Here is a 26,918-nt window from a genome sequence, read left to right as displayed (position 1 = left end):
TTCCATTCAGTGAAACCCATTCACTGGATAAAGATGAGTACAAGCCAGGCTTCTGTCCTGGGCCCAACATCACCCTGAGTTGGAGAATATTGGGACTTTAATCATATTGGTACAATCAAGCAAAAAACAAGGAGATACTTAATCTAAATCCATGCTCAAATGCTCAGCAACACATCCATCACCTCACCAGCACTGGCAGATGTGACACAGGTTCACCAGCTGGTTTCAAAGCACGTGTTACTGCCAACGTGTCATCCCCAGGCAGGATCCTGAGTTCAGCCATGGGGCCTGAGGACAGACACACTCACTGCACCTCTCTGGGAGGTGGGGTGGGAACTGGTGAAGCACTGGAGTTTGCCAGGAAAGAGAAGAGAGAAGGAGGCAGGGCAGCAACCCTGCCCAGCAGGCCCCCAAAACACAGCAACACCTTCCCCAGAACTCTCAACCACCTTTTCCTTTCATTTAAACTCATTTCCATCTTTCCCTCTTGTTCAGCCACCCACACAAGTGGTGCTCCACCATGCTAAGTGGGCTCAGCAGAGCCAGTTACACCAGCACCAGCCCACACAGCACAGGACTGACCAGCCCCATCTGCAAACCCTCCCAAAATCTCTCCTGACCAGGTCTGCCAGCATTGCTCCATCAGATGGGAAGTACAGCCCAACACACTGTTCCAGCAATTTTGACAGAATTAAGACAATGTCAGAAAAATCCTTCCCATCTCTCTGTACCAAAACTGAACTGCTGGAAAGAGGGAGCAAGTGCCAGGATAATGGACAGGGGAAGCACCTTTGGCAGAGTCAAACCAGGGTGGGGAGGGACTGATGGATGGTGAAGTCACAATGAAGTGGCAGGAGGAATTACCCAGTGTGTGATGGGTTAAGCAGTTGCCCCACTTTCATCCCAAATAAAGCCCCAGGTGCCATCCTCATCCCTGCCAGCCCCACAGCAGCTCCAGCAGTCTTGAGCCATTGATTTCTCAGCTTTGCCCTTCAAAACCCTCTTGGCTCAGAGCCCAGTGCATATTGTCTAGTCACTCAGGAGCAAAATATCTCTATTATTATTGCAATTATTTCCCAATCAGCGTGGCTCAGGGCTGAGGCAGTCAGAGGGGGCCCCCAACAAGCAAATCAATGGGCAGGCACTGCCCTGGGGCTTCCAGGGACCAGGCAGGAGGCACTGGCAGCTGCTGAGTGGCACAAGGGAAGGGGGATGGGGGACCCCAGGGACCCCTCCATGTGATGCTATGACCTGGCAAGGTGGCAGTCTTTGTTGACCCTCAGCCAAGCAACAGTGATGCAACTTCACCTCTGCACAGAGCCTGCAGCCACCAGCCCTGCACGATCTGCATGCTGGGCTCTGCCCCTGAGGCCAAAGAGAACTGACAGCAATTCCAGGGTGTCCCTGGGGCAGCATGGCAGCTGCCAGGGCATCAGCTCCCCGGGGAGGGAGCGACAGAGGTCTCAAAACTGCCTCCAGCACAGTGCCTGTGCCCATTCCAGCAGAAAATATCCTGTGAAACCCCAGCACCACCCCTCACCAAAGAAATGTCCCTTGCAAGGGAGAAGAGCACAGGCAGGTAAAACAATCCTGCTTTTTCTCAAGCCTTGGGAAGAAAGGAGGGAGCTCTGGAGGCAGGAAAGCCCAGTAACAGATGGAGAAGGAATTTTAGCCTTGCAAAATGGAAGGTAAGGGCAGGAAGAGTACAAAGCAAAATGCAACAGGGATCTCCTCTCTGCATCCCACTGTTCTTCTCCATGCAAAAATAAAGCCCTGGGTGACAGCAGCGAAGGGCAGAGCACATCACAGAAATACTGGATTATTTTTTCTCCTGTTCATTAATTACTGTAGGCATCCCAAGAGTCCCAGCAGGCCCCAGGCATGAAAGGCATGAATGAAGCCAAGGCAATGTGTCACCCTCCCAGCTCCCACAGGACTCACACTGCACATGACCAGCCTGGGGCAAGTTAATACCTAAACCTCCCAGAGAAGGCCCTGGGGAGAAAGCTCTCACCTGAAGGACACAATACTGAGCTTTCAAGACAAAAGCCACCTCTTCCACTGCCTAGGCGCTGGCTCCTCCAGAGATCACATGGGGACCAGCCCAAACCCTTGGCTACTGGTTCCCCTTGACACACACCCCATCACAGCAAGCAGAGCAGACCCAGAGCCACCAGCCCCAGCCTCTCCATTGCTTAGAATTTCCTATTTATTCTGCAAATCCAAATTATTTAGCTCTTAATGATGCTGCTCAGCTCAACAGGGCAGCATAAACCTTCTTCCCTGAGCTTCTGCCCACATATGCAACCAGACCAAGATAACCCCAACATGAATGCCAAAGGCTTGTCCCACCACCCTCACCATCCTGCCCACCTGGGACATGGAGCAATGATCAGGCAAAGTCTTTGCCTGTGGCCAGGGGCTCAAAGCCTTGCTCCCTGAGAACAGGAATGGGGACCACCCCATTTCCAGGGAAGAAAGGCAGGGAGGGGTAGCAGACCTTCACCAGGGACATGTCAGGGAGGAAGTATCAGCTCCCAGGGCTGCAGCACAGCTGGAGATCAGCTGGATCCCTCCTCCCTTCTCGGCTCCAGGAAAATAGCTGTTTCCTTCCTGGTCCCTAAACAACACAGCAGCGAGAGAGGAGCTGCCTGAGGACTAGGCAGGGGCTTTGGCCTTGCAAACAGAGGAGCCAGTGGCAGGAAAAGCCCACAGAGTGGGGGCTGTAGAGGGGCATACCCCAAGGGGGAATCTGTTCCTGGTACTCCCCCTGGTCAGCTGCCCTCCCACCCCACACACAGATCCAGCAGCAGTCAAGCCCAGTTTCAGTGGGGCTGCCTGCACAGGCACAATGGTTCATGTCTGGATTTACCCATCCATCAGACTCCAGTACCTTCTGCACCCCCATCTCAGCCTCCCACTCATTCAGCTCCAACCACATAAGTGCACCAGCCGCTATTTCCACGGCATGAGAGCCAAAAGCCATTTCCTGCAGCAAGGGAACTATAACAGGAACAAAATCCACTGCACATTCACCTCCACACAGGGAGAAGGACAACACCGATGGCACGGCGGGTTCAGCTTCACCCATTTAACATCAGCTTTGATCCCTTCCTAGCCATCAGTCCTCTTTTTACTGCAGCTCTGGGCTGTCCTGGTGTTTTATCTCCATGGACAAATCACACCAGACTGCCCAGGAGGAGCTGATAAGCAATAAACAATCAGGGTCTAAATATCGCAGGGCACAGTGACATTAAATATTAAGAGCCAGCACAGGCAGTACGACTGGGCATGCAGAGTCTCTTACAGATTCAATGACAAAGTCATGCATTACCTGATGGACTCCATGAGAATGAAGCCCATGTCATCAGGAGAAGACAGAAAGTTACAGACACACTTTTTTTTAACCTTTTGTGATCAACAGTGCCACGGTCAAAACTCCAGGTCCTGCCTTTCCTCATAAAACAGTCCCTGCTCCAAACACAAACACTTTCAAGATTAGAGGAGAAATCCTCCAACATTCCATGGCCAGTGATCCTGGTGATAACAGCCAGCTAAGCCTGGCTTCACACTGAGCACACCAGAGTGCCTGCAAATATTTTGCTTGAAATAGATTTAGACCCACTCATTCGCTCCAGCTTGGGCTCTTGATGCTAAATTCCCTGATCTTCCTTTTAAATGTTTTAAAAATTTCATTTAAATTTAAAATTCATGTTTTCATCTTTCCGTGTTCATGTTTTAAAATTTCATTCCCATATCTAAACTCCTCCTACACCATTTCCAATGCAGAGAGCCACATCCCTGGCTACACTAGACCTTTCTATACATTTCCAAAAAGCCAAGGGAAAGCTATGGGGCCATGGCTCCCCATCATGCAGAACCCAGAGCAAAGAAAACCACTTGTCTGGAGTGGGCTCCCTGTTCAAAACCAGGATGGAAATTAGACCCTTCAGTCTGTGCATCAGAGCAATTTCGAAGGAGAGATTGAGAAGATTTAAATATAGAGATTGCTTTCCCTAAGGATGCTGCTGAAGATATTTAAGAGCTCAGGTTTTACACAGCGTGGATTTCCTTTGAAACCAATGCAGAACTCCCTGCCCTGCTTCTGCAGGCAGCAATCCCTTCTGCAGGCTCCCAGGGAGCACAGGGTCCTGCTGGCCAACACAGAGCTCATGACTGACCACAAGGGTGGGGTGGCCACAATTTACCCAGGGGGGTAAAATGGGGTGCAGAGGGCCTGGAGTCCACCCTGAGCTTTCCAGGTGTGATAGTACCCAGCCACAAATCATTGTGACCTCAGCTCTTGCAGATCCATGCAATGGGACATGAAGAGCCTGACTGTCTCCTCAACAAATTCCTCCTGGAAATGCAGGGCTGCTCTCTGAAAGCTCGTCTTTTGCTAGGACCAGACCAAACCACATGCCACATTCAAAACAAAGTTCTCAGAAGATCTTCAAGGAACACCTACCACCCCCTCCACTATTCCCAGTGCTTACAGGGGACGTCAAGTGGAGCTGCTACCCACCAGGACTTGCAGCACCTTGGCCATGGAGCATTCCCACACAGGAATGCAGCTGACACTTGGCAGCCTGGAGGGAGCTGGGCCAGGGTCAAGGCTAGCTGGATCTTACCAGCCTGGTGCTGAAGGGAACAGAGATGGGGACAGGCAGAAGCATAAACAGCTTTATCCCAAGATGCAACCCTGGCAGACACCCATCACATGCCTGAATATCTGTAAAGGGAGGCCAAGGGGTGGGAAATGATGTTAATTAAAGTTTTAATTACTGTAACCAAACGAGTAGTATAATTACTTTATTCTCACAGAGACTTCAAACTGATTAAGGACCACGTGCACAATCTTCGGCTTGATGCGGTTTTTAATTAAACGTGCCGTCGAAGATGGTGAGGGCTGGGCAGGACCGTGGCTCAGCCCTTCCTGCACCTCTGGGGACCTCATGTGAGCAGGGAGCCCAGGCTGGCAGAGGCACGTGGGTCAGCAGCAGCCAGTGCCAAAGGCAGCTGCTCTGGGAAAGACTGAAGCTGTGAGGTGCACACTGGCGTCCTGCAGGAATAGCTCCTCTCTTATATATCAGCCCTCAGTTTCACATTCCCCCAAAACATCTACCTCTACAAACACTTCCAAAACAGCCCCACATGGGCACTGAAAATATTAATAAACTGGTGCTGCCAACTGGAGGGAATGATTAAAAAACAATTTTGCGAAGGTATCCTTTTCAAATAATAATAATACTAAAAGACAAAGCAGTAGAAATTAAATTCCCAGTCCCCTACCTCAAATAAATAGTATCAGAATTTGAAATGAGACATAATTACCCCGGCAAGGTTAAAGCCGCTAATGCACACGGAATACAGAATCACCATCCATCATAATCATATCTCATATCACAGCCATTATTTATAATTAGGAGGCACAGTTTAAAAAACACATAAAGACGCCCATGCAATGCAGTAATTCTTCTGTTATTGCTCCTGGAGGGCCAATCCTGCTCCGATTTGTGGAGTCCAGGATCAAGCAAAAGTAATTCCCTAAAAGTCATTCCCAAAAATCTCCTCTCATGGAAGGGGAGCCCACCTCAGCCCTCCCACAAGCCATGCTGGCAGCAGTAGGGCACATCCAGGCCGCACTCCCAGCCATTTCAAACCCAAGTGAGCTCACAAAGCATCCAGACATGAATTTACAATTTTTTTCCCCAAATGTCAGTGCAGGAAGAGCGGAGCTGAGCAGACAGTAGAGCCACAGCCTGGCTCAGCAAGCCAGGGACAGGCACGCCTGGTGGGCTTTTCCTGGGCTTTCTCCTCAGCTGGGTGGTTGGGGTTTTTTTACCTATTTTCAAAACCACAGAACGAGTTATAGCAAGAGCTGGAAAAACCAAAAGCCAACCCCAGAGCTGCTGAAAGCTGCCCTCCTTTGAAGCATGGGCTTTGCAGTCTGCCCCCATGACCCAGGGAAATATTAGCAAGCTTCCGGTGAAGCAGGAGGAAATTACGCTTAATATATTCTGGGGAAGTCCACAGCCAGCAGTGCCTGAGCAGCAGAGCCTGGCTCTAGAGGGACCTGCCTCCAAATCCCCTCTCCTGCCAGCAAGGAGGAGCAGGCAGCCCGCAGCCCTGCAGGGACGTGCAGCAGCTCCTTTGCACACACGGGCGCTGAGCAAAGCCTGACACAGAAAAGCACAAAGCCCTGGCTCAGAAAAGCACAAACCCACGGCCATGGTGGGGTATGCAGCTGGTTCTGAGCCCCAGGAGTCTGGGAGAAGTGGATTTACACCCTTTGATGACAGAATAGAAAGCAATAGTGGAGATGGTGTCCTGGGGACATAGAGCTGTGATGGCAGAGGTGACAGCAAAAGCCCAGGTATAAGGCCAGAGGAATGAAAGATGCATGAGCATATCTGTGTAAATCTAAGGTACAGTGTGTTTGTGGATGGAAAAGCAAGCTGGGATAAGGACAGGGAAGAGCTGAGGCACAAATCTCAGGCTCAAGCAGCCCCAAGAAGGAGATCAACCCTCAGCAAGCCAAAGGCAGCTCGCCCCACCAGTCTCATGACTCTTACTCACAGCAGAGCTGCACTTTCTCAGAAATTTCATTAAGCCATAAAATAAGGAAAAAAAATAAAAAAGGAAGGGAAAAAAAAAAAAAGCCAGCTTGCAGATGCACATACAAACACACACCCCCCCAGAACTCAGGAAACACTTTTCAAATTTAAGTTGCCATAAAGAGAGAAAACTTCAGCAAAGTTTCCAGCCCAGGTCCCATTACTGGGGGTGCTGTGCTCCTGCAGCACAAGAGGATAACAGGCACAAGACAGTAACAAGGAATAGTTGGAAGGAGGACACCACCAGAAAGAGGGGCTCTGGGCAAAGCAGCACTGCCCCACTGCCACCATGAAATGGGGGGCATGAGCCTTTTGGCATTCAGACCCTGTGCCCACCTGGCCATCAGCTCTCTGGGGCAGGTTGTCTTCTTGCATGGTGGGTACCAGCCTGTGTACGTAATCGTGAGTGAGGACTGACCTCCAGGGCTGCACACAGGGGACCTAGGGCACCTGCTGGGCCTACCCTGAGCATTTTCCAGCTCCTCCTCTATTTCAGACAGTCACTGTACCACCCAGCATGCCCAGGACCTGCAGGCTTGCAGGAATCAGCACGTTTGGGGAAGACCACTTTGGGAATGCCAGAGAGGGGATACTCCCCACAAGACTATGGAGGAGGAATACTGCAAAGTCAAAGGGGAGTGGGTCATCCCCCTGCAGCCAGCGCTTCCCTGAGTGCTGAAATGGTCACCAGCAGCTCACCAGGCTCTGTCTGACATCCTTCAGCCATTTCAGCCCCGACAGCACACACCAGAAGCACTTTTAACATCAGCTTGAGTTTACCTCAAGCAAAAGGAACAGGGAGAGGAGGAGGTGCTTTGCAGGCTTGGGCAGAGGATCGCTATTTGCCCGTCCAAATGCTGAAAACTAATCCCCCTTTCCCCCTTTTTATCCCATTGAAAACTTGACAGAACCTCCTAGCGCTTTGCAGTTGAAATTGGCAGGTCTTAAATTAATTGACTGCAATTTTACACAACAACATGTTTAGCTGTGAGCTGGCCAGCAGCCCGCTTGGCTCGCCACCGCTCCCCAGACACTTTTCAAGCAACCTCCAAAACTTCATAACACATCGAAGGCAAGGCGAGCAGGCTGCCAACGTGACCCTCTCCCTGCCAAAAGCCAGCCCTGCCTCTCCTCGCCCCCACCCCGACCCTGCTCAGCTCCTCCGGTGTTTTCCCCCGCTCTCGTTAATGGCTCGTTAAATTATTCTTGTCATCTCCGAGGATTTTTGCTCCTCCAAATGCTGAGGAGCACGGGGCGGGCTGGGTTACAGGCCCGCTGCTTTACCATGGAAACGGCAGCCATGGGACCAATGCGCGCAACAGGAGTGAGAAAAGTCAGGGTGGTTTTTTTATTTCAATCCACCCTGACGCATTCCTGTTCTCCTTCTGCTTAATACCCCGAAAGGCAAAACCCAAAGCAAAGGATGGTGATGCAGTGGCAGGTTTGTGATGTCCCCATCCAGGACTGACTCCTTGGGGTAATGCAATAAATACACAACCCCAGTGCACGGGAACAAGAAGAGCCTGCAACCCACCTCCCACTCACCCAAAAAACCACCATGCTCCTCTCAGGGGAGGGTCTGGGGGGGCCCCATGCTTCATGTGCAGCCTGCTGCAACTGAGCCCCCAGAATTAAGGCCCTGGCTTGAGGTCTCCAAGCTTTCTGCCAGCTCCCACGAGATACTGCTGCTGCCTCGGCCAAGCCCCCAGTGATGAGTCAGCCCCAGCCCCAGTGTGATCCCATCCCCAGCGCCGGGCGCCTTTCCAGGGCATGGCCGCAGCAGGAAAGGCGCGCTCTGACCGCGCTGCTGGGTCCAGAGCCGCGGGAGGAGAGGGGAGGATTGCTCCGGCTCTGCCGAGCACTTGGGTCGAGCAGCTGATGCTCTGCGAAAGCCAAACTGGGGGTGGGTTGTTTGTGTGATTTCATTGCTTGAACAAACAGAAACATCCTGTATGTGATTAAGAGCCTTTATGAAAAACACACCAGCGCTGAACCCCACAGCTGGGACCAAAGGTATGGCTGTGGCTGGAAGGCAGCACGCAGCGGGGTTCGGCTTCTCCGGGGCGAGCAGAGCTCCCTGGCAGGCTCACACAGCCACAGCACCTCAGGGATGTTTCACAGCATGCACAGAAACAGACATCCCCACTAGGAAATCACCTCCCCCATAAAATGTCAGCTTTGCCAGGCCAACTCCCCAAGCTCTAGGGAGCAAGAGGCACAGCAGGGTTACTGACAGCCCACAAGCCGCAGGCGATGGCTGCTCCGGGAGAGGCAGCCAAGACTCTAACTTCACTCTGAAGCTTTCATTCTTTCCTTTATCACCTTCTGCCCCAGGATATCAAAGTACTCCACATGTCTCAGGGTTGCTCCTCCTTTTGGCTGCAGGCATCACCACCCACGGCTGGCACAGAGCAGAACTGGGAAATGTAGGAAGGAGAAGGGAACTGACCACAATCCACCACCGCCTCCCTTCCCCCCGCCCCGCCCCAAAAAAGGGAGAACTCCAACTGCTGCCAAAAACCAGGACTTGCCTGGACTTGTGCAGCCATCACCTCCACAGCCCCTGCCCTCCACTCCAACAGAGCTGCCTCGAGGGAGCCACGCCAGGAAAACACATGCTTTTGTTTAAGGAGCACAGGCTGAGCAGGAAAAAAAAGCACTTAAACATTACACACTCACACACCAAAAAAAAAAAGAAAAGAAAATTGAAGTTTTGTAGTTGTTTCTTTTCGGCAAGGTTGAAAATAGGGTAAGGCTTTTGTTTTGCTGGGAGGCTTTAAAAAAAATTGTATTTTATCTAAACCATCCTTGAAACATTCTTGACATTTATTACCAGAAACTTTTCCTCCAATTAATTGCCTCTATACAACTATCATTTTCCTGATGAAAAACAACACCAGAAACTCGCAAGCTATTTAAAAAACGTTCGCTCTCTCTGTTTCTCCCTGGTGTCGAGCATAAACAGAATTTGGGAGGTTAGAGGGGTCAAAAACAACAGCTTTGACTCAACAGCCTTGACCAGTGTGAGCTGCCACGCATGGCAGGGACACTGAGGGCAAGACTTGGAGCTCAGTATATTCTGCAAAAATACCTCTGGTCCTCAGATATGAGGTGTCACCCCTGGCTCAACTCAGAAATGCACAGTGGGCCAAATCTCAGCTGAAAAATCATGTACCTGGAGATCTGGGCTGGGTTTCTAGCCAAGGCTCTCACAGCACAGTGGTGAGGGTGCTCAGAAGTGTGACAGCACGTGGAAGGAGGAACCAAAGACAAGCAGAGGTGAGTGGGATTCTTCCATCCAGCCACCCAGGCAGATAAGGTCTTGGGGAGTACCAGAGCTGTTTGGATGCTCTTTATCACCTTCATTTCCAAAATAAAGCCCAGTCTCCTTTCAGTATCCCAGGTGAGCAGGCAATGGGGAAGGACAACCTCAACTGCATGAGGTCTGGAAGGATGAGGCTGCAGAAGGGAAGGCAAGTTGTGATGCTGGACTCCATGAAAGGTGGGACACAGATGGGCTCCATCTCTGGGATAAGTGGCCAAAGAGCAGGGGGACGTGCTCAAGGCACGCCAAGCAGCACATCCAGCAGGGATCACAGGTGGTAGGTGCCAACCCAGGCTGTGCCAGCCCTGCCACAGCCTCCAGCCAGAAATGCTGATGCTGCCATACAACCAAGTTACCACAATTTAAGGAGCACACCTGCAGATGGGCAGCAGCATCACATCCCACATGGCGTGCCCATAGCCACCAAGGTGAACCACACTTTGAAGCTTGAGCAAGCACATTTACCCTCCCCATTCCCTGCTCCTCCATCTCCACGCCAAAGGCAGCAATTTTTTGCCCTCTTTTAAAATAAGAAGCCACTGGAGGAAGAAGCCACAGCTCACATCCTGCATTGAAGCTGACTCATCCCCCTGGGAGTGCCCAGGAATCTCATTCCCAGGTTATGTGCTCCAGCCACAGGCTCACACTTTCCCACCAGCAGATTCAAGGAGGGAAGGACAGGCAGGAAGGAAACCCCCAGCTGAGACAGGGAGTGTTTATCTCACCTACTGGAAACACATCTTTAATTTTGAGCCTTGAGCACAAAAACAAGATCCCTTGAGGCTCATAAACATCCCTGAAAGCAAAGGAGAGCAACATAGTAATCCTGGAGAAATAAAGGGAGAATTGAGTTTGGGAAGTTCCCATCCCTCACAGAGGGGGGGATCAGCTGGCAGGAGCCATGCATGCAAGGTGCAGTTTTCAATGGTTTGGGTCTTTTTAAAGGACTTTACTTAGTCTTTCAAGAAACTACCACAAGCATCCCCCTCCCCCAGGAAACCAGGGCTGGTGGCAGTAAGCCCAACCCGACCCAGTGTTTCCATCCAGGGGGCAGAGGCTGCTCCCCTCCCTCTGCCAAGGAAGCTGCCAGTACCAGATGCCTCCAAGGTCCCACATCCCAGCATCCGCGCCAGGGATGCTGAGCATTTCTGTGTGGCTGTCACCAAGACACCCACTTTCCTTAACTAATTACAGATGCAGTCACCCTGGCCAAGACACAAACCTATTTCTGGAAACTTTCAAAGAAAAATAAATACATATGTAGAAAGAGAGAGACACACATGCGTGCACACATCAAACTGCATCATATTTTCCTCCATTAATTTTTTCAGTTGCATTCTGCTCAACAACTACCAATTAATTTTTGACCACTGCTAACGAAAAGCAAAAAGTCAGGGGAATCAGAGAACAGCCAGGCACTGACCCAGCCTCCAAGATCAGCAGGACTGCAAACTGCCCTGCAGACCTCAACCTGCCCACAAGCCCCTCTGCTGAGCCCCAAATCCATCCTCAGAAGGATTTGGCTGTCTTTCAGTAAAAATTTACTTTTAAGTCCTGCTTGGGAGGAGCACCAGCAGTGACATGAGTTTGGTGGAGCTCAGGTTTGGATTGGGGCTGCTGCTGGGAGGGCTGGGAAGATGCAAAGACTGCCGGTGAGAAAAGCCCTGCTGGATACATATGGATACTATGTCCTTCAGGGTGGGAAATGCGACAAGGGGTTCTCCAAGGAAGTGACATCAGTGTGTCTCCAACTCCCTCCTCCCTGAGCTCCACTGAAGACTGCCACACCAAAATCTCATGTACATTTAACATTGTCCCTTCACCTGTCACTAGTCCAGCTCCCACTCGCACAGCTCCAGAGGTCCATCATGTCCAGCAAGGACTACAAGTTGTCCCTAAAAAGGCAAGGGAACCCCTTACCTTGGGAACTGCCTGTCCATGGAGCAGCATGACCAGCATTAAGCCTCCAGCTACAGCAGCACCAGGTTTGCTCTGCGGATGCCGGCACATAATTAAGATCTACAGGGCTCTGTCAATCAAGGGGAGAAAGAAACAGCAGGGAACCCTCTCCTGGGACACAGCAGAAGCCCACACATTGCTGGTGCCAGGATGCCCAAGGGATGCTGGTGGGATGGCACAAATCCAATCCATCCCTGGAGCAAGCAGCCAGTCTCTCCACCCTCCAAACTGCCTCTTCTCACCTGCTTTTATGAACTGTAAACCCCCTAAAGCCAAGCCTGTGCTGGCCCAGTGCAGCATAATTCCTAATTCTTGTTCTAAAGGGAACAGCCTCTTAACAGCCCATGGGATACTGCAATGCAGGGTGGCCCTGGAGGGAAGCACCAGCACTGCATGATTGGGAGATGGGGTGCTACAGGGTTTGAGGCTTCAATCTGGCCCACTAAGGAGGCAGGGGGCAAAAAACCTTTCCAGGGCTCCAAACACAAGGAGGAAAAGACCAAGGAAAACAGAGGCTGCAGAGGACAAGTCCCCTCCTGCTCCAAAACATTCTCATCAACCCTTCCCTTCAGGCCAAACCACAGAGCTTGAACCCACCAGCTCCCAGCTCACACTGCAGCAGCATCAGGCAGCAGCATGGGAAAGCTGCACCACAAGAGCACACACAGCCTGGAGAGCAGCGGGACAACCCCCCTCTTTTACCCTGGAGCACCAACCTTTCCCAGTCTGTTCCCAAGGAGGGAGTGCCCAGCAGGGTGGAGCAGCATCCCCACCACTCCAGAGCCACGCACAGCCACGCTAGTGAACAAATTGCTTCATTAAATGTCATCGCATTAAGCCAGTTTCATGAATTTAACATTGTCCCCGGACTATTGTTTGCCTGAAAATTAAATTATGGCAACATTTGTTGTTTCAACGATTCTGCTTGTCAGGGACAGGGCTGGAGGAGGAGATGCAGGCACAGGCAGGGGATTCAACTTCAGCAGTCGGGCTCCTGTGGACATGTGTCTTCAGTGAAGATGGACAACACAGCCACAGCTTCCTTCACGGGGGTGGGAGAAGGGAAGAATCAAGCCCACATGTTGTTTCAACAAAAGCCAACCATGCCAGATGTGAAGACATGAGCCAAGCTGCCTGGAAAGGGAAACTAACTCTGTTTTGGTTCAAATAAAAGCTCTGATCAGCTCCAGCAGCCACTGGCCAGCACAGAAAAGCATCACCCCATATCTCTCAAGGCACCACGGACCCTGGCTACCTCCACACAAGGAGCTCAGGTTGGCAGTCCAGGGCTTTTTGATCTTTCCAGATTACAAAGCTTTGCCGCATACAGGAACACTCTGAGAAATTTCTCATTTATTCTTCCTTTTCCCTAGAGCAGCTCCTCTCTGCAGTATCAGAAACAAAGGTGACAACCTTTCGCTTTGTAAAGAAAACCACCAAATGAAGCGGACTATAAATAGCACCCAAAACTGACCTGCATCCCCAGCCAAGGGGAATGAAATGAAGACAAGTGAACGAACAGCTTCAAGGTCAGAGAGACTTTTTTATTTCCCCTTCATTCAAGGACTGGTAATTTTTATCCATGCAGGAGAGCAATCCAAAATACATCATTAGGGTTGTAGCTAATAAAAACCACGCCGGCTTTTTTCAGCCCGGCGTTGTTTCCTTTGCCCATACAGGGATTATGGTGGGAGGGAGCTCCTTCCCCCAGCACCTGCCCTACCAGCAGAACCCATCCTTGCATCCCTCTCCTTGCATCCCAGGGCTGAGCACCCCGGTCATGCCAGATCTGTCCCAGCACAAAGCTACCAAACAATGCTGCCCTCAAGAGCACAAAGCGTGGACAAATTAAAGCACTATCACATTATCCTGCCTTTCTCTGCCAGACTGTAGGGATGCTCCCCACTACTTCAGCCCATTCTCCGTCTGCAGAGAGCTGGCTTGTCACACAGCACTGCCTCTCTTCCCTCTCTCCAGCTGCTAAATGGCATTAAAAGAACTAAGCATCCATTAAATAAAACTTTCCCACTTGCTTCCCATGTAGACAATTGCTCTCACTGCCACGGGGAGGTTTCGTGCTGGCAGCTGGTCCATGGGTACACAAAGAGCAGGGAGGTGCCAGGATCAGCTCTGGTAGCACAGGTCATCCAGGGAAAGAACCAGAGAGAAACAGGGATGTTGTCCCAGGGGTGTGCACCCTCGCCACCACGCAGCACCCACCCCAGCTCCTCTATTCCTATTTCATCCCACAATGCCAACCCCATGGGGCACCTTTCTGCTGCCTTCCCCATCAGCACCAGCCTGCCATTAGCATCCTTTCTCCTGATCCGCTTCAGGAAAGCTTGTAATTAATTAACCAGGGCAGGGGTCAAGAGACCAAACAGCAGCTCTTCCATGCAGCCTGGGACTGACACCATCCCCACCTGGACTTGGAGACAAATGACCACCCATGTATCAAAGTCTCAGAGATGGATTACGGGATCCAGCAGCCACTAAGGGGCAGCTGGAGTCCACATCCTGCATCCCCAAGTGCCATACCACACCTTCACCTCTTGCTCTTGATCTATGATGGATTTTCCTCCCAGCCCAGAAGGGAAAAGCAGGGAGGTCAGCTCATGGGGATGTCTAACCTTCCCCACAATCATTCTACCTGAGTCTCTACCTGAGGCAGGACTGGAACATGCAGAGACCCAGACTACACTGGAGCTGCCTGAATTCCTGCTAAGCACACTCCTCCCTCCTCCAGCAGGCCACGGGCTGAGGGCAAATTCCTCAGGCACCATTAAATCTGGGTTAATGGGCCTGCACAAAGGGGAAGCAGGACACCAGCACTGCCCCTTCTCACCAGGCATACCGACAGTCCCTGCCTCCCAAACTGCTGCCTTCCAGATGAGCCAAGCCATCCTCCCTTGCTGCCTTTGGTGGGAGGCAGGGGCCTTTCTCCCACCTGAAAAGCCAAAATTAGTCAGTGTTTGTGAAAGTTAGCCAGTGAATAGGCACAATGGCTCCAACAGGAGGAATCCAACAGAGCTGGGCCCTCCCAGCTCATTTCCATTTTAATGGGGTGGCTTTTCCCCCTGCCCCTCCCTTTGGGGCCACCACAGAGGTCCCCAGCAGGAGGCACAGTCCAAAGCAAGAGTCGTGCTCCTGCTCCTCCCAGCAGAATAGATGTCACAGACAGGGGCCACAGCCCTGCATTCAGCAGCAGAGAGGTGCAGAAGAAAATGCTCAGCACTTCATGCTTCAGCAACCCAACCAACCAGCTAGGAGGGAAAACCCACTGGCACAGCATGCCCCCAGCCAGCCAACACACCCCTTTTCCTAATAACAGCACCCCACGAGCATAACCCAAACATTTATGGGGGCCCAGCACCCCCATCAAGGACCGCAAAGATCGCTCATGTGCCTTGTTATCCCAGCACTGCAAAGCCATGGCCACCAATGCCTTACACAGCCCTGCAACAACAGGGGCAGGAGCAGCGAGGCACACGGCCACAAACCCCCACAGGCTCTTGCTTTTTCTTTTCCCAGCCTTATTTCCACAATACTTCCAGGGTGGCAGCCCCTGCCAGGCACAGGATGGTCTGCAGGGACCAGCTGTGAAGATGATGCTGCCATGTTTTGCCAGCACACCCAGCAGGGCAGCACTGACTTGTCCCAAGAGGCTGCCAAGTGGTGTTTTGCCCCCAAACCCCTTTACAGAGCAATTACAGAAGCCAGGTTTACACCTGGTAGCCCTTTGGAAGACACAGGTCTTTGGGATCCACCTCCATCCCTGAGCCTCCTCTGGCCCTCACAAAGCGCTGCTGCCCAAAAGTCACCTTGCCTGACAGGGGTGAAGTGCAGCAGGCGCCGTGCCGCCGTAGGGGCTGATGGATGGGGCGAGGCACAGGAGCGGGCTGATGGATGGGGGCGAGGCACACGGCTGCCTGCGGGCGCCCGGCGCCAGGCACAGGCCAGACGTGCACCGTCAGCGCTTTCGGCAGCGAAGGTTGGAGTAGGGCTGGCTGCTGCTGCTGCTGCTGCCTCCCGCCTGGCCAGGAGCCAGAATCCCAGGCCTCGCTCACCTGCCGCCTTTGCACTGAGAGCAGAGCAGATGGGGAGAAAGAAGAGAGAGTTGTGGCGTGTGAGTCAAAAAGCCTGGGGGCACGGAGGGTGGGGGAAGCAGACTTCGAGGGCAGTGAGTCCCCTGACATCTCCTCTCTTTTCCCAAGGCTGTATGAGGATGCAGGAGCATCGCTTGGAATGCCAGGAGCCTGGAAATGTTCATCCCCATCCATCCCGCACAAGGCAGGAGCAGGAACCCCAGCGGCATTCCCCTCCAGGAGTCACCCCAGGACGAAGCTGGCAGCTGCCTGGAGCCACGGCCTCGCCGCCCCGGCAGATCCCAGAGGCCAGCGGTTCACGATGAATTTCTAATTGTTTCCTCCAACAATGAGACATCCTGTTCAGAGCCGGGCGGCGCAACAAAGCCCAGCGCCGGCGCGCGGGGCCCCTTCCTGCCGAGCAGCCGTGGGGCGATGCCGAGCGCTCCCTGCCACGAGCAAGGGGACGGGAAGGCTCCGCCGCCCCCTCCCCACCACCCCATCCACTTAACACGCCTGCTCTCCAGCCTCCACCTTGATTAAAACAGCTTAACGACTCCAGCGAGAGCTCTCGAGGGGGCGGGGAGCCGCCAAGAGGTATTTGATGGATTCACTTTGGCAACCGTCGGCTACCTTGTCATGCCAATAAAATTATTGCCATTGATTGGGGAGAGGCGTGGGCGCATGCTCCGAGGAGCGCATCTCCCTCACGGGGCCGAGCACCGGCACCCACGGGGGCTGTGAGCGTGTGGGGAGGGGGCTGTGGGTCTCCAGAGCATGGGGTGGGGATGGAGCAGGAGAGGGCACAGGGAAGAGGCAGGAGGAACAAAAGGCCCTTGTGTCGGGCAGCCAGCTGGGAAGAGGCAGCAGCACAGGCAGGAGAGCATTTCCAGGGGCTGCGCAGGGGTCAGTGCCTGGGGGAGTCCTCAAGGGTCATGGGCTGACACTGACAGGGCCAGGGCAGGGTTCATGCCCCAAATGTGTCCTGTATCCCCACACACACCCCAAAAGCAAAGCCAGCCAAGGCACAGGCAGTAAGTAGGGTAGCCAGCAGCAGGGTCACGAGGCGGGCCAAGCCTTCCCGCGCACTCCGGGAGCCGGATTTCACGCGCGAGACACAAAGGGCCCCTTTGCAGCCAGAGCTGCTTCCCCTGAGCACTAAGCAGAGGGTGATGCCAAAGGATTTGTGGGGACAGGGATGGGCAGGGTGGGCAGGGAGCCTGATGGCTTCTCCTCCCAGCTCACGTGGACCATGATCAGGTCATACATCATACCCAGAATGCCAGCATATGGGAGATTTTGTAATAGAAGGGAGCCAGCAGGCAACAGGGAAATCCCAAAAAGGCCCTGGTCAGCAACTCCCTCTCCCCACAGCACCTATTTTCTGCCCAGACACACCAAGGGTTGTGAACACACTGAGGTATCCTTAATTCAAAGCTTTTAGAAAAGGAGAGTGTCTCCATAGGTTGCCAAATCTGCTCCCCCAAAGCACCATCATCTCCCTGCCCACAGGACAGGGAGCTGCAGGGAGCCCCTCAGCCTCTCCAGGCTAAGAGAGGAGCACCATGTCCTGCTGTTAGGGATGGGGATAACCCACTTAGTGTGGAGAGTTTCTTATTAGTAGTATTATTAGTATTATTATTATTATAATCAAAGAAGTGAAATCAAAGCAGCCAGACATTGGCCCAGTTCAGCTGTGCTTTCTGTGGGAGAGAATAAACAAGCCGTGGCAAGAGCAAGCCCCAGGGGGGGAGCAGATTCCCAAGGGAGACACGATGCGTTCATGCCCAAGGCCAGCCAGTTCCAGGACAGAACAGGGAGCTACAGGGATTGCAGTGGTGACAGGGGAGAGAGATAATCCTCAAAAATGAGAGCTCAGCTGGCTGCAAGGGATGTGCAGTCCAAGGCTACCCTGGCTGGGAAGCACTGGCTGCACTGTCCTGTGACTACACCTGCCTTAGGGATCTCCAGCACCTGGATCCCCCCTGGTGCTGGGTATCTCCTGTAGGGCTGTGGCAGGAGGGGCAGCTCACAGCCTCCCTGTTCCACAGCAGCCGGGCACAGCTGTGGGCAGGGAGCCACCGGCTACTTTGAGAGAGGAACTCAGCTCATCCCCCCAAAAATAACCAGACAGCACCCAAAACTGGGTCAACCCACAAGGGCTACACTGAGCTCAGCAGAGCCCCAAGGCAGTGCTGTGTTTGCATAACGAGGAGCAGATGGCAGTGAAGGAGGGCAGCCGGGTCTGTACTGCACCTCCCAGAATGTCCCACTGCTCCAGCTCCCAGCCGCCAGCCCAGCACGGGGCAGTTACTGGGAGGGGTTGGCACCATCTTCAACACACCCCCTTCAGTATCACCCTTCTTCCCTCTCTCCATACAACACTTCAAGCACACCCAAAATCAAGTCTTTGGCATACCCGGCTCAAGAGCTGACATGGGTGCAGTGTCAAACGTGCCTTTCCTGCACATGACTGACTGAGCACTCCCACTGCAACCATACACAGTTTCCTATCCACCCAAAAAATACAAAAGACAACCTGGGAAAATTATAACTGCCCAATAAAAACATTGCCAATTGAGGACAGGTGGTTTCCAGGAAAAACCCAAGCATTAGCACACAAGCTTCATTTCCTTTTCAAAAACATCCCCTGATATGAGCTGCAGCATGCTCATATCTCACGTCCCCATGTCACTTCCCCATCCACAGCACTCTCAGACCATAGGGTGCAAGGCCAGGTCCCTGCCAGGTCAGGAGCACAGAGGAAGTGGTTCAGTGCCAGCTCCAGCAGTGTTGGAACCCATCCCTGCATTGTTCACCTGGGCATGGCTGGAATTCCCCGAGTGCCCCAGTCCCATGACTGCTGGCACGAAGGACAGCGAGCACGCGGGACCAAGGGCTTTCCAAGCCTGGCCTCTCCACATAACTTGGGATCAGCCAAAGATAACTGCCTGCCCAGTAATGCTGCAGGACAAGCTGACACTGGGCTGCCACGGGTTCTGCTGCTGCTGCAACTCGCTCAGCATCCCAGGGATTGTGACCTCCATCCCCCTGGTGCCTCCACATCCCAGCCCACAGCCCCTGACCCACAGACAGTTTTGCAAATCTGACATTGCCTGCAAGATCCTTCCACCCCCCCAAAGTTGGGGTCTCCCTGCAGCTGTGGTGGCAGCAGGTGTTGCCCAACACCCTGCCCTCCCGACAGCAACTGTTGGTGGCAGGGCTGGGGAGAGGCTGCAGGGCAGCCACTGGCTCGTGTGGCTTTTTGGGGGGACAAAGGGAGGCTCTGTCTGCACGCAACAGCCTGGACAAATGCTGGGCATGGGAGCTGCCATCCAAGGAAAAGCCAGACGCAGCAGTGACTCTGGCCTGACCTTACCCCGGCCCAGATGGCGAGATCGGTGCCCCTCAGCAGAGCAGCATCCATTACAGGGCTCCTGGGGGTGGGGAGGGAGGCCCCCAGCTGTCAGTGCAGCCCTTCCTCTCCCAGACGAGATGCCAGGGCTTCTGCAAAGGGCAGGGGGGACAGCAGGCTGCACCAAGCCTGGGGTGGGTGTTTGCCAAGGGGACGGTGGGAAGCACCAACAGTTTAAAAGCAGAGGGATCGCAACCACGGCTGAAGGTTGCACCCTCCCACACACATCCTCTCTGCCTGGAGGAGCCACCTTGGCTACACTCTGCTGAACCCCTGCCAGGTATCGCATCCGCTGGCCGGGGACACGCTGGTTCCACTCAAAGACAGGTCAGCAGCCCCTCCTCGCCCTCCCCTGCCTCCGGCCCTGCAGCCAGGCAGCAGGATCAGGTAGCTGCTGAGGCAGCGCTTTGCCAGGCAGCCCCTGCCGCAGGAGGGCTGGGCTGCCCACCTCAAGGTCACTGCAGGGACAAGGAGAGCACCTCGTGGTGCAGGACTTGGAGCCTGCAAAGTGCTCCCGTGCTGCCATGAGAGAGCTCTGCAACACCAGGGGACCTGGGGGCTCCAGGCAGGGTAAGCCTATAAACCTACCTAGCATTCCAGCACTGGGACAGGACTGAGAGCCACCTCTTGAGTCTCATCAGCTCCATGTCCTCATGCCCTGCAGGGCCAGAGAGCCACACCAGCTCTTTGGGGCACCAAGTTCAAAACTAGGAAAAGCAAAGCTTGAGAAAGCCCTGCAGGGAGGGAGGACACTCAAACCACACCTGAGCATCAAGTTCTAGCTGCAGTCATGGCTGTGGCACGCAGCCCACACACCAACCAGCCACCCGCACTAGTTGACCTCTTCCAAATGGCTCTGAAGGTGCAAAGGCCAGGGGAAAAATTAAAAAAAATAATGAAGAAAAAAAGAAAAAGAAGAAAAATCCAATTTGCCATCTAAAAACCAACTACAAGCCACTCTAGGTAACTGAGGAACCAGAGGTGCAACACTGTCCCTGTGGCTTTTTGAACCTTCCTTCCACATACTCCTCCCTTCCCATCACCATCTAAAAGCTCCCATCTGGAGCCCAGCAGCAGGAGAAGCCTGCAGCAACATGACACCAGTCCCCCTGGATCCCTCATTGATCCGGAAGGGAGGACGAGCTGCCTCCACCCCGACAGCCCTGCTGCCGCCGTGAGCCCTCCAAGGACTGCAGAAAGACAAGCAGAAGGTGTGGGGCTAGAGAGGACCCCTCCATCATGCCCCCCACCCCAACATGTGCTGCCCATGCCCCAAAAACGCTGCTAATAGGCAGGGGCACAAGCAGGTCTGTCAGGGATCATGGGGAAACAGGGGCAACTAGGACATATGGGGACTACACAACAGCATCCTTCTCCAGATTCCTGCCAGGGAAACCACCCTGCCTCCTGCAGGGCACCCTGGCTGCACAAATCAGGAGATGTAGCAAAAATGCAGAATGCTGCGCCCAAAACAGAGTGCTGAAGCACCTTACAAGTTACAGAGAGATGGGCCAAACCCCTCAGCCATGCTCTGGTCCGTAGCAGGGACCCTACCAGGACCTCCACATGGCCTCTCCCTGGCTGAGGATGTGTTAATGGAAGCTATGTTTACACAGGGCATGTACAGCTGTAATTACAGGCATGATGTTATGATAACAGGAAATCCGTGCCCTGTGGAGATGCAGGCAGAGAAAGGCACGCATGGAGCTATTTGCTAATTGCCACAAGCAGCCTTTTGTGCCCAGGCAGGGTGCAGGAAGTGAAGGCTCCCCCTCGCCGGGCTGGAGCCATCAGCACCCCCTCTGCCCACCCTGCCCAGCTCAATGACAAGGCCAGATGGACAGAGGATCCAGATGGACAGAGCCTGACTCGTGGCAGCTCCAGGGCAAGCCCACCTGCCCCAAGACATGACAGGGTGGGTTCTGAACAACCATCAGCGAGGACTCACCTTCCTTATCATAACCCTTCCAAAAGGGCGGAGGTTTTGTAAATTCAGTTGACAGAGAGAAGCAAGGGGTAATTGCCCCTCACTGGCCCTTTGCACATTACCCCAAATATATCAAGTCACCCTGTTACGGAGGCCCAGCCCAACCAGTACCCCACAAAAGGCCAGTCAGGTCATCCCTCCCCATCAGCACCACTGAGGGCTTTCCTACCTTTTTGATCTTCCCGCTCCGCGTGCCTGCAAAGACAACAGTTTGTCCTCTGTAGTCATAGGCAGCCACCGAGGTCATGCCATCCTCCTTATCCACAAACAGAGGGGTCCCCTCGATGGTGACAGTCCCTCCCAGGGGCTGGTTAAAGTCCTGGCCACAGAAGTTGTCGTCGATCTGCAGCGGCTGTTGGAAGAAAGCAGAGGAGAGGTGAGCTTTTTGCCAATGCCTCAACACGTTGGACCTCACAGATGGCAATCAGCCATCTCCTACCTTCACCCTCCAGCTACAGCACCTTTGGCAGCCTCCTACTGCAGCCATCCCAACCCACCAGCCAAGGGAAGGCGTGAGTTGCCATTTCCCTAACATTGCCTACACACTGAACTGATGTAAGGCACTTGGGACAGATGCACTGCATGCAGGCCCTCTCCACATTTGAACAGGCTCTGCAGACCAAGACCAAGGCTCTCTGTCCTCTGCATCCTACAGAGCAGCACTTAGAGACAGAGCAGGAGCCAGTGGAGCATCCCTGCTCCCCCCTCCATCGCTGCCAGTGCCATCTCAGACACGTGGGATGCCAGCACAAGCTCCCTAGCACACACACATTCCTCTCCTCCTCATCCCAGCACTAGCTTCAAAAAAAAAGCCAGCCTGGCAGAGCGGCAGGAGGGGCTGAATCCTGCACCCCAGCCTTCCCCCAAAGAAAAAACACTTCCCAGACAAGGCCATGCCAAGGCAAACAAGTCAGGGCTCCTGGAAGAGCTTCTCTTCACATAGCAAAGCCTCCAGCAAACACACTACCCACCTGCCAGCCCTGTTCCTCCTCCCGCAGGAACGTCTTCGGGAAATCCCCACATTTTTTCCATGCTGCCTTGCCCCAGACAAGGCGCCTGGCTCAGCCAGCTGCCTCCTCAGTTCAGATCAAACCCACAGATCTGGAGAAGCTTCTGCAAGCTTTACCCATGCCTGGGGAAAGGCAGAAGCAGGGCTGCACTGGCCTCTGTCCACTCTCAGGGTTGTGAGAGCATGGACTTCCTTCAAGGACAGTGCAATGATGGGCAAGGCAAAGGGATGCCCCCTGAGAAACCTGAGATGCAGGCAGGGGAGTGGGACCAGGACCAGATCCACAGCATTCACCCCTACCTTGAGCATCCTAACCTGACCTGCTGAGCAGAACAACAGACCCTGGCCACAGCTGTCTGGCCTGGGGGGCACACGGGCCTCCCAGTGTTCCCACACGAGGCAACAGCCTCACGTGGTCACACAGCACCAGCAAAATCCCCGTTCTGTCCCAGGCAGTGGAGGGCTTTGCCAAATCCCCAAGGGTGGCAGCGAGCCTGGATGCAGGAGGGTAAAGTGGCAAGGCAGGCATGGCTGACAGGGAGACAGCCTGCTCCGGTCACGGGATTCTTCTGCTTCACAAGGCTCCTTATATAATTTTGAATTTAAAGGGGAGAGAGGTTTTTTGGCAAGCAGCAGGCTCCAAATGCATGCCAGTCCCCAAGGGGTTTTAAATCCATACCGCATGTGCACAGAGCATATGGGAAAATGCCGAGCTCCCAAGCTCCACGTACGCAAGGGCAGTGCAGAGCTCTGTAATTCCCACTCATCTCTGCCTGGGAAGTGAGGATCAGCCCAGACCAGCTCCCACCAACAGACACCAATGTGGGGGGGAGAGAACACAGCACTTTTCTGTGCCCCAGCACAATACACTTGCAGCTTCAATGGCATTGACCTCCCACAGCCGTGGCAAGGCTGCTCGCCCTCCTCGCCATGCCACCATTCCAGCTCCAGGGCCAGTGGTGCCAATCCCTGCAGTTCCTGCAGCTCCCAATCCCTGCAGTTCCTGCAGCAGGAACTCAGTGCTGTGTCAGCCTTCCAAAAGGGAAGGACCAGTCACACTCAGGCCACCAGACACTCCGAGGATGCTGGGCTGCCCCCTCAGTTACTCGAACTTCTGGTTTTGGGTGTTGAGTTAATGTACAAAGATCAACTCCCTTCCCCGCCTGACTGTTGCTCACCCTTCCCTGAACCAGGGGAACTCTTACAGTCATGACAGACGCGGGGATCCCCAAAACAGGAACATGGGGCACTGCACATCTCTGCAAACACGAGATAAAGTGGGAAGGGAAATCACAAGCTCTCCACTCATCCTCTGAATGTCAGCATTGCCCTCTCCTATCCATTGGCCAACACACACACTAAGCATGCTCCTCTGCATTACGAGAAAAGGAATTTTAAAACAGCAGATCCTAGAAAATTATCTTCCTAATCACAGACTGAGATGCGAGCAATGCTCCAGCCGATACACAGCTCCCATCCAAATACCTGGGATTTCTCAGCTGCTTTGCTGGGGAAAAGATTCTGTCCCCCACAGCCCAAATAAATCCCAGCACCTCCCACCCAGCCATCTGCAGTAGCAGAAGGGTTCAGGGCAATGCTGCAAAGGTATTCAAGCCCTGGCACCCCTGGGTGCAGGTTCTGTTCTCCCTGAGCTCAATCTGCATCTTCCCCAACCGCGCGGCTGCTGAATATGCAAGAGGAGAGATGTTTATGGTGTTTACTGCTCTCTGCTTTGTCTCAACATACTCTCTGGGAAATGACAAATACAGCTGCGCCCTGGGACCGAGGAACTCCCGCCGCCGCCATGCCGACACCACCTCGATAAATAATTACGCCGACAATTAGCTCATTAACAGCAAACTGCCTCGTTAGGGAAGCGCGGGCGGCACAGAGGTCGGGCCAAGGGCGGCAGTGCCGGGGTTATGGAACCCACCGACATCCCTGGCAGATGCGGGCTGGGGGAGAGGCAAGGCAGGATGGACAGAGGGGGACAGTGTGCCCCAGCCGGTGCTGGCAGGGACAGACCACGGCCAGTGACCTTGCAGGGTTTGAGCCTGCGGATGCTGGGATCTGCAAGAGACACTGGGATCGGCAGGAGGCATCGGGATCTGCCCACTCTTGCATTTGCATGGGGTTTTTGCAGGTCAGTCTATTGCAAGGGGGGTTTGGGGTTTTTTTTTAATTATTTTTATCTTTTGTTCTTATTTCCATGCTTTTCTTTGGCACTCCTCTCAGTTTCCCCTGGCTCAGACACCCCAGGGTAGCTATCTGCACAGCACAGCAGTCTTTTCTCTCCCAGCACTATTTTTTCCTCCCCAAAACAGGGTCAGGAAATTGGAATTTCCTGGGGAAAGGGACCTGAAGGAGAGGGAAAGCAGGCCCACAGCACCCAGCGAGCAGGAGCGGGTGTCTCCTGATATGCCTTGTCTCATTGCCTCTCTTCAAGCCCACTTACGAAAGCAATGAGGGAGCAGACAGCACGACAAGGCTCGCATCACTCAGCATTATTAATTAGCCAGTAATTCGCCAGTTAACACCATTACAGGCTCACCCCATTCTCCCTGTGCACCTCCAGGGGCTGTGATGGAGGATGTGGAGGGATGCAAAGAGCCAGGGAGGCTGGTACTAAGCGCCAGGCTGGGATGCCAGGCTTTTTGTGCATTAATCGCTGCTCAGGAGTAATCCGAGTGTGGTACAGTTTGTTACCACCTGCATTTCTCTGGCTGCCCCGGAAAGGATTTGGCTTATCCTGGCCCCACTTTCAGCCAGTTTGTCACCAGCCATTGTCCTGAGCCAGCAAGCTGGGCAGCAAGCCTTACTGAGGAGTCAGAACTCATTTTCTCCCTGGGGTAGCCCAGGGAAAGCTGATGCCACATCCCCCTGGCTCCAGGCACTGGCTCTGCCCACACTGCCAGCCCAGGAGTCAAGGGCTCCAGGAACTCTAAATAACTCCCTGCTGCAACATCTGCACTCCAGCTCCAGCCCACTGCCCTTTCCCAGCCCTGGTACACCAGCCCTTGTACACCAGCCCTTGCTCCCCCCACTCTGGGGACAGGAGCACTGGGCAGATGTGCTGAGCACATCTGGCCCCAGACACAAAGACATCCCAGCCTTGCGCTGCACAGGGGAAGAAAAGAGCCTGGCTACACAACACCAAACCCCTCTGAGTGAAACCTGGGAGCAGCAAAGACTCTGGAGAGGTTCAGGGGCAATTTAGGAAGTGGGGCTGGCACAGGGAAATGGCCTGGGTGCTTCCACAAGGTGCCTCTGCTGCATTTGGAAGTCCATGCTCAGGTCTGAGTGCACTAGTGTGAGGAGTCTCCCCACACAGCCAGCTCCTTTCCCCTTCCCCCTTTCAGATCACAGGATCCCAGAAGGAGGGTGAGAGAAATGGGAAGCAGGAATTCACTCTACTCACCAGCACTGGAGAGGAATCACTAACATCTCCTGAGCTATCTGCCAAGCCTGGTAGCCTCTCCTCCCAGCTCCAGCACCAGCTCTGGAGACTCAGAGCTACCCTGAAGCACTGGGGATGAGTGTCTATTGGCCCTGCACTGTTTGAGATCTGGGAGTGCAGTGCTGACAAAACCTCCCCCAGCATGGGCCAGCCTCAGCCCCTCACTGCCACGAAGGAGCACAGCAAGAGAGCTCCCTGCACATTTCCATATGGATGGGGTGTAAATCCCAAGCAACCACTGACTTGAGCAATTACATTTTGCCTCCTTATAAATCAAAAAACCAGCATGTCCTTTATTTTCTGGCCACTCCTCACCACCAAGAGATGGTGACCCACCATGACTGCCATGACCCACTCCAGAGGTGGGTTTATTTTATTAGGGGCACAGAAATTCCTGCCAGAAAGAGGCTACATACTTCCAGTGGCCTGGTTTGTCCTGTGCTCAACACAGCAAGGAGCTGAGGGCTTGACTTATGATCCAGTCATGTCCTGCCCCACTCTGCCTGGCAGCTGGAGAAGGACTGGGACAGAAAACACCACCTGGTTCCCCTGGAGGAGGGTGTCACTCCCCAGCCCAACTCACACACAAGCAGGAGCCTCCCCATCACGGCACACATCCTTCCACCCCACAAGAGCCATATCTGCAGGACCCAGAGAGTACCTTGAGATCCACTTACTCCCAGGGGCTGGCCACCAGGCAGCAATCCTAGGACCAGAGTTTAAAACCATCCCTGGAGTACAGGAGGCCAGAGCAGCCTCCCCAGACCCCGGGGATGTGGGGCACGGGGAGAGGCACACCAGGAGTGCAGGAGGCAGCACTGAGCAGCGAGCTGCTCCACACCAGAGCCAGCAGCTGCACGGCCCAACAGGCAGCCGTGTAACGATTTCATCATTTTCCAGCAAAATTGAATTAGTTCAAAGCCAAAATCTGATTTGTGAGCCCAGCGCTCTTGACAGCAAACCCTTTACTTTGTCAGGCAGCTGTTAGCTGTCTCCTTCAGAGCAGCAGTGAGGACGGTGGGAGAGAGGGCAGGGCTGCTCCACAGGGACCCCCCTGCCTACCT

At 53.8% G+C, this 26,918-nt stretch overlaps 1 protein-coding gene across 3 annotated transcripts in view; it reads right to left on the bottom strand.

Moving 5' to 3' along the window:
* PLXNA1 (plexin A1) overlaps positions 1–26,918 on the bottom strand; it is a 111,980-nt gene that overhangs the window by 68,988 nt on the left and 16,074 nt on the right. For all 3 annotated transcript variants that reach the window (XM_084214212.1, XM_084214214.1, XM_084214213.1), the window contains exon 3: positions 21,558–21,740. In XM_084214212.1, the coding sequence (XP_084070338.1) occupies positions 21,558–21,740 (183 nt within the window). The remainder of the gene's footprint in view (positions 1–21,557; positions 21,741–26,918) is intronic.

This window comes from Fringilla coelebs (assembly GCF_963513975.1).
Source record: "Fringilla coelebs genome assembly, chromosome: 13".
Lineage (NCBI taxonomy): Eukaryota > Metazoa > Chordata > Aves > Passeriformes > Fringillidae > Fringilla > Fringilla coelebs.
The sequence above is the reverse complement of the archived record's forward strand: the minus strand, read 5'-3'. Positions and strand labels throughout refer to the sequence as shown.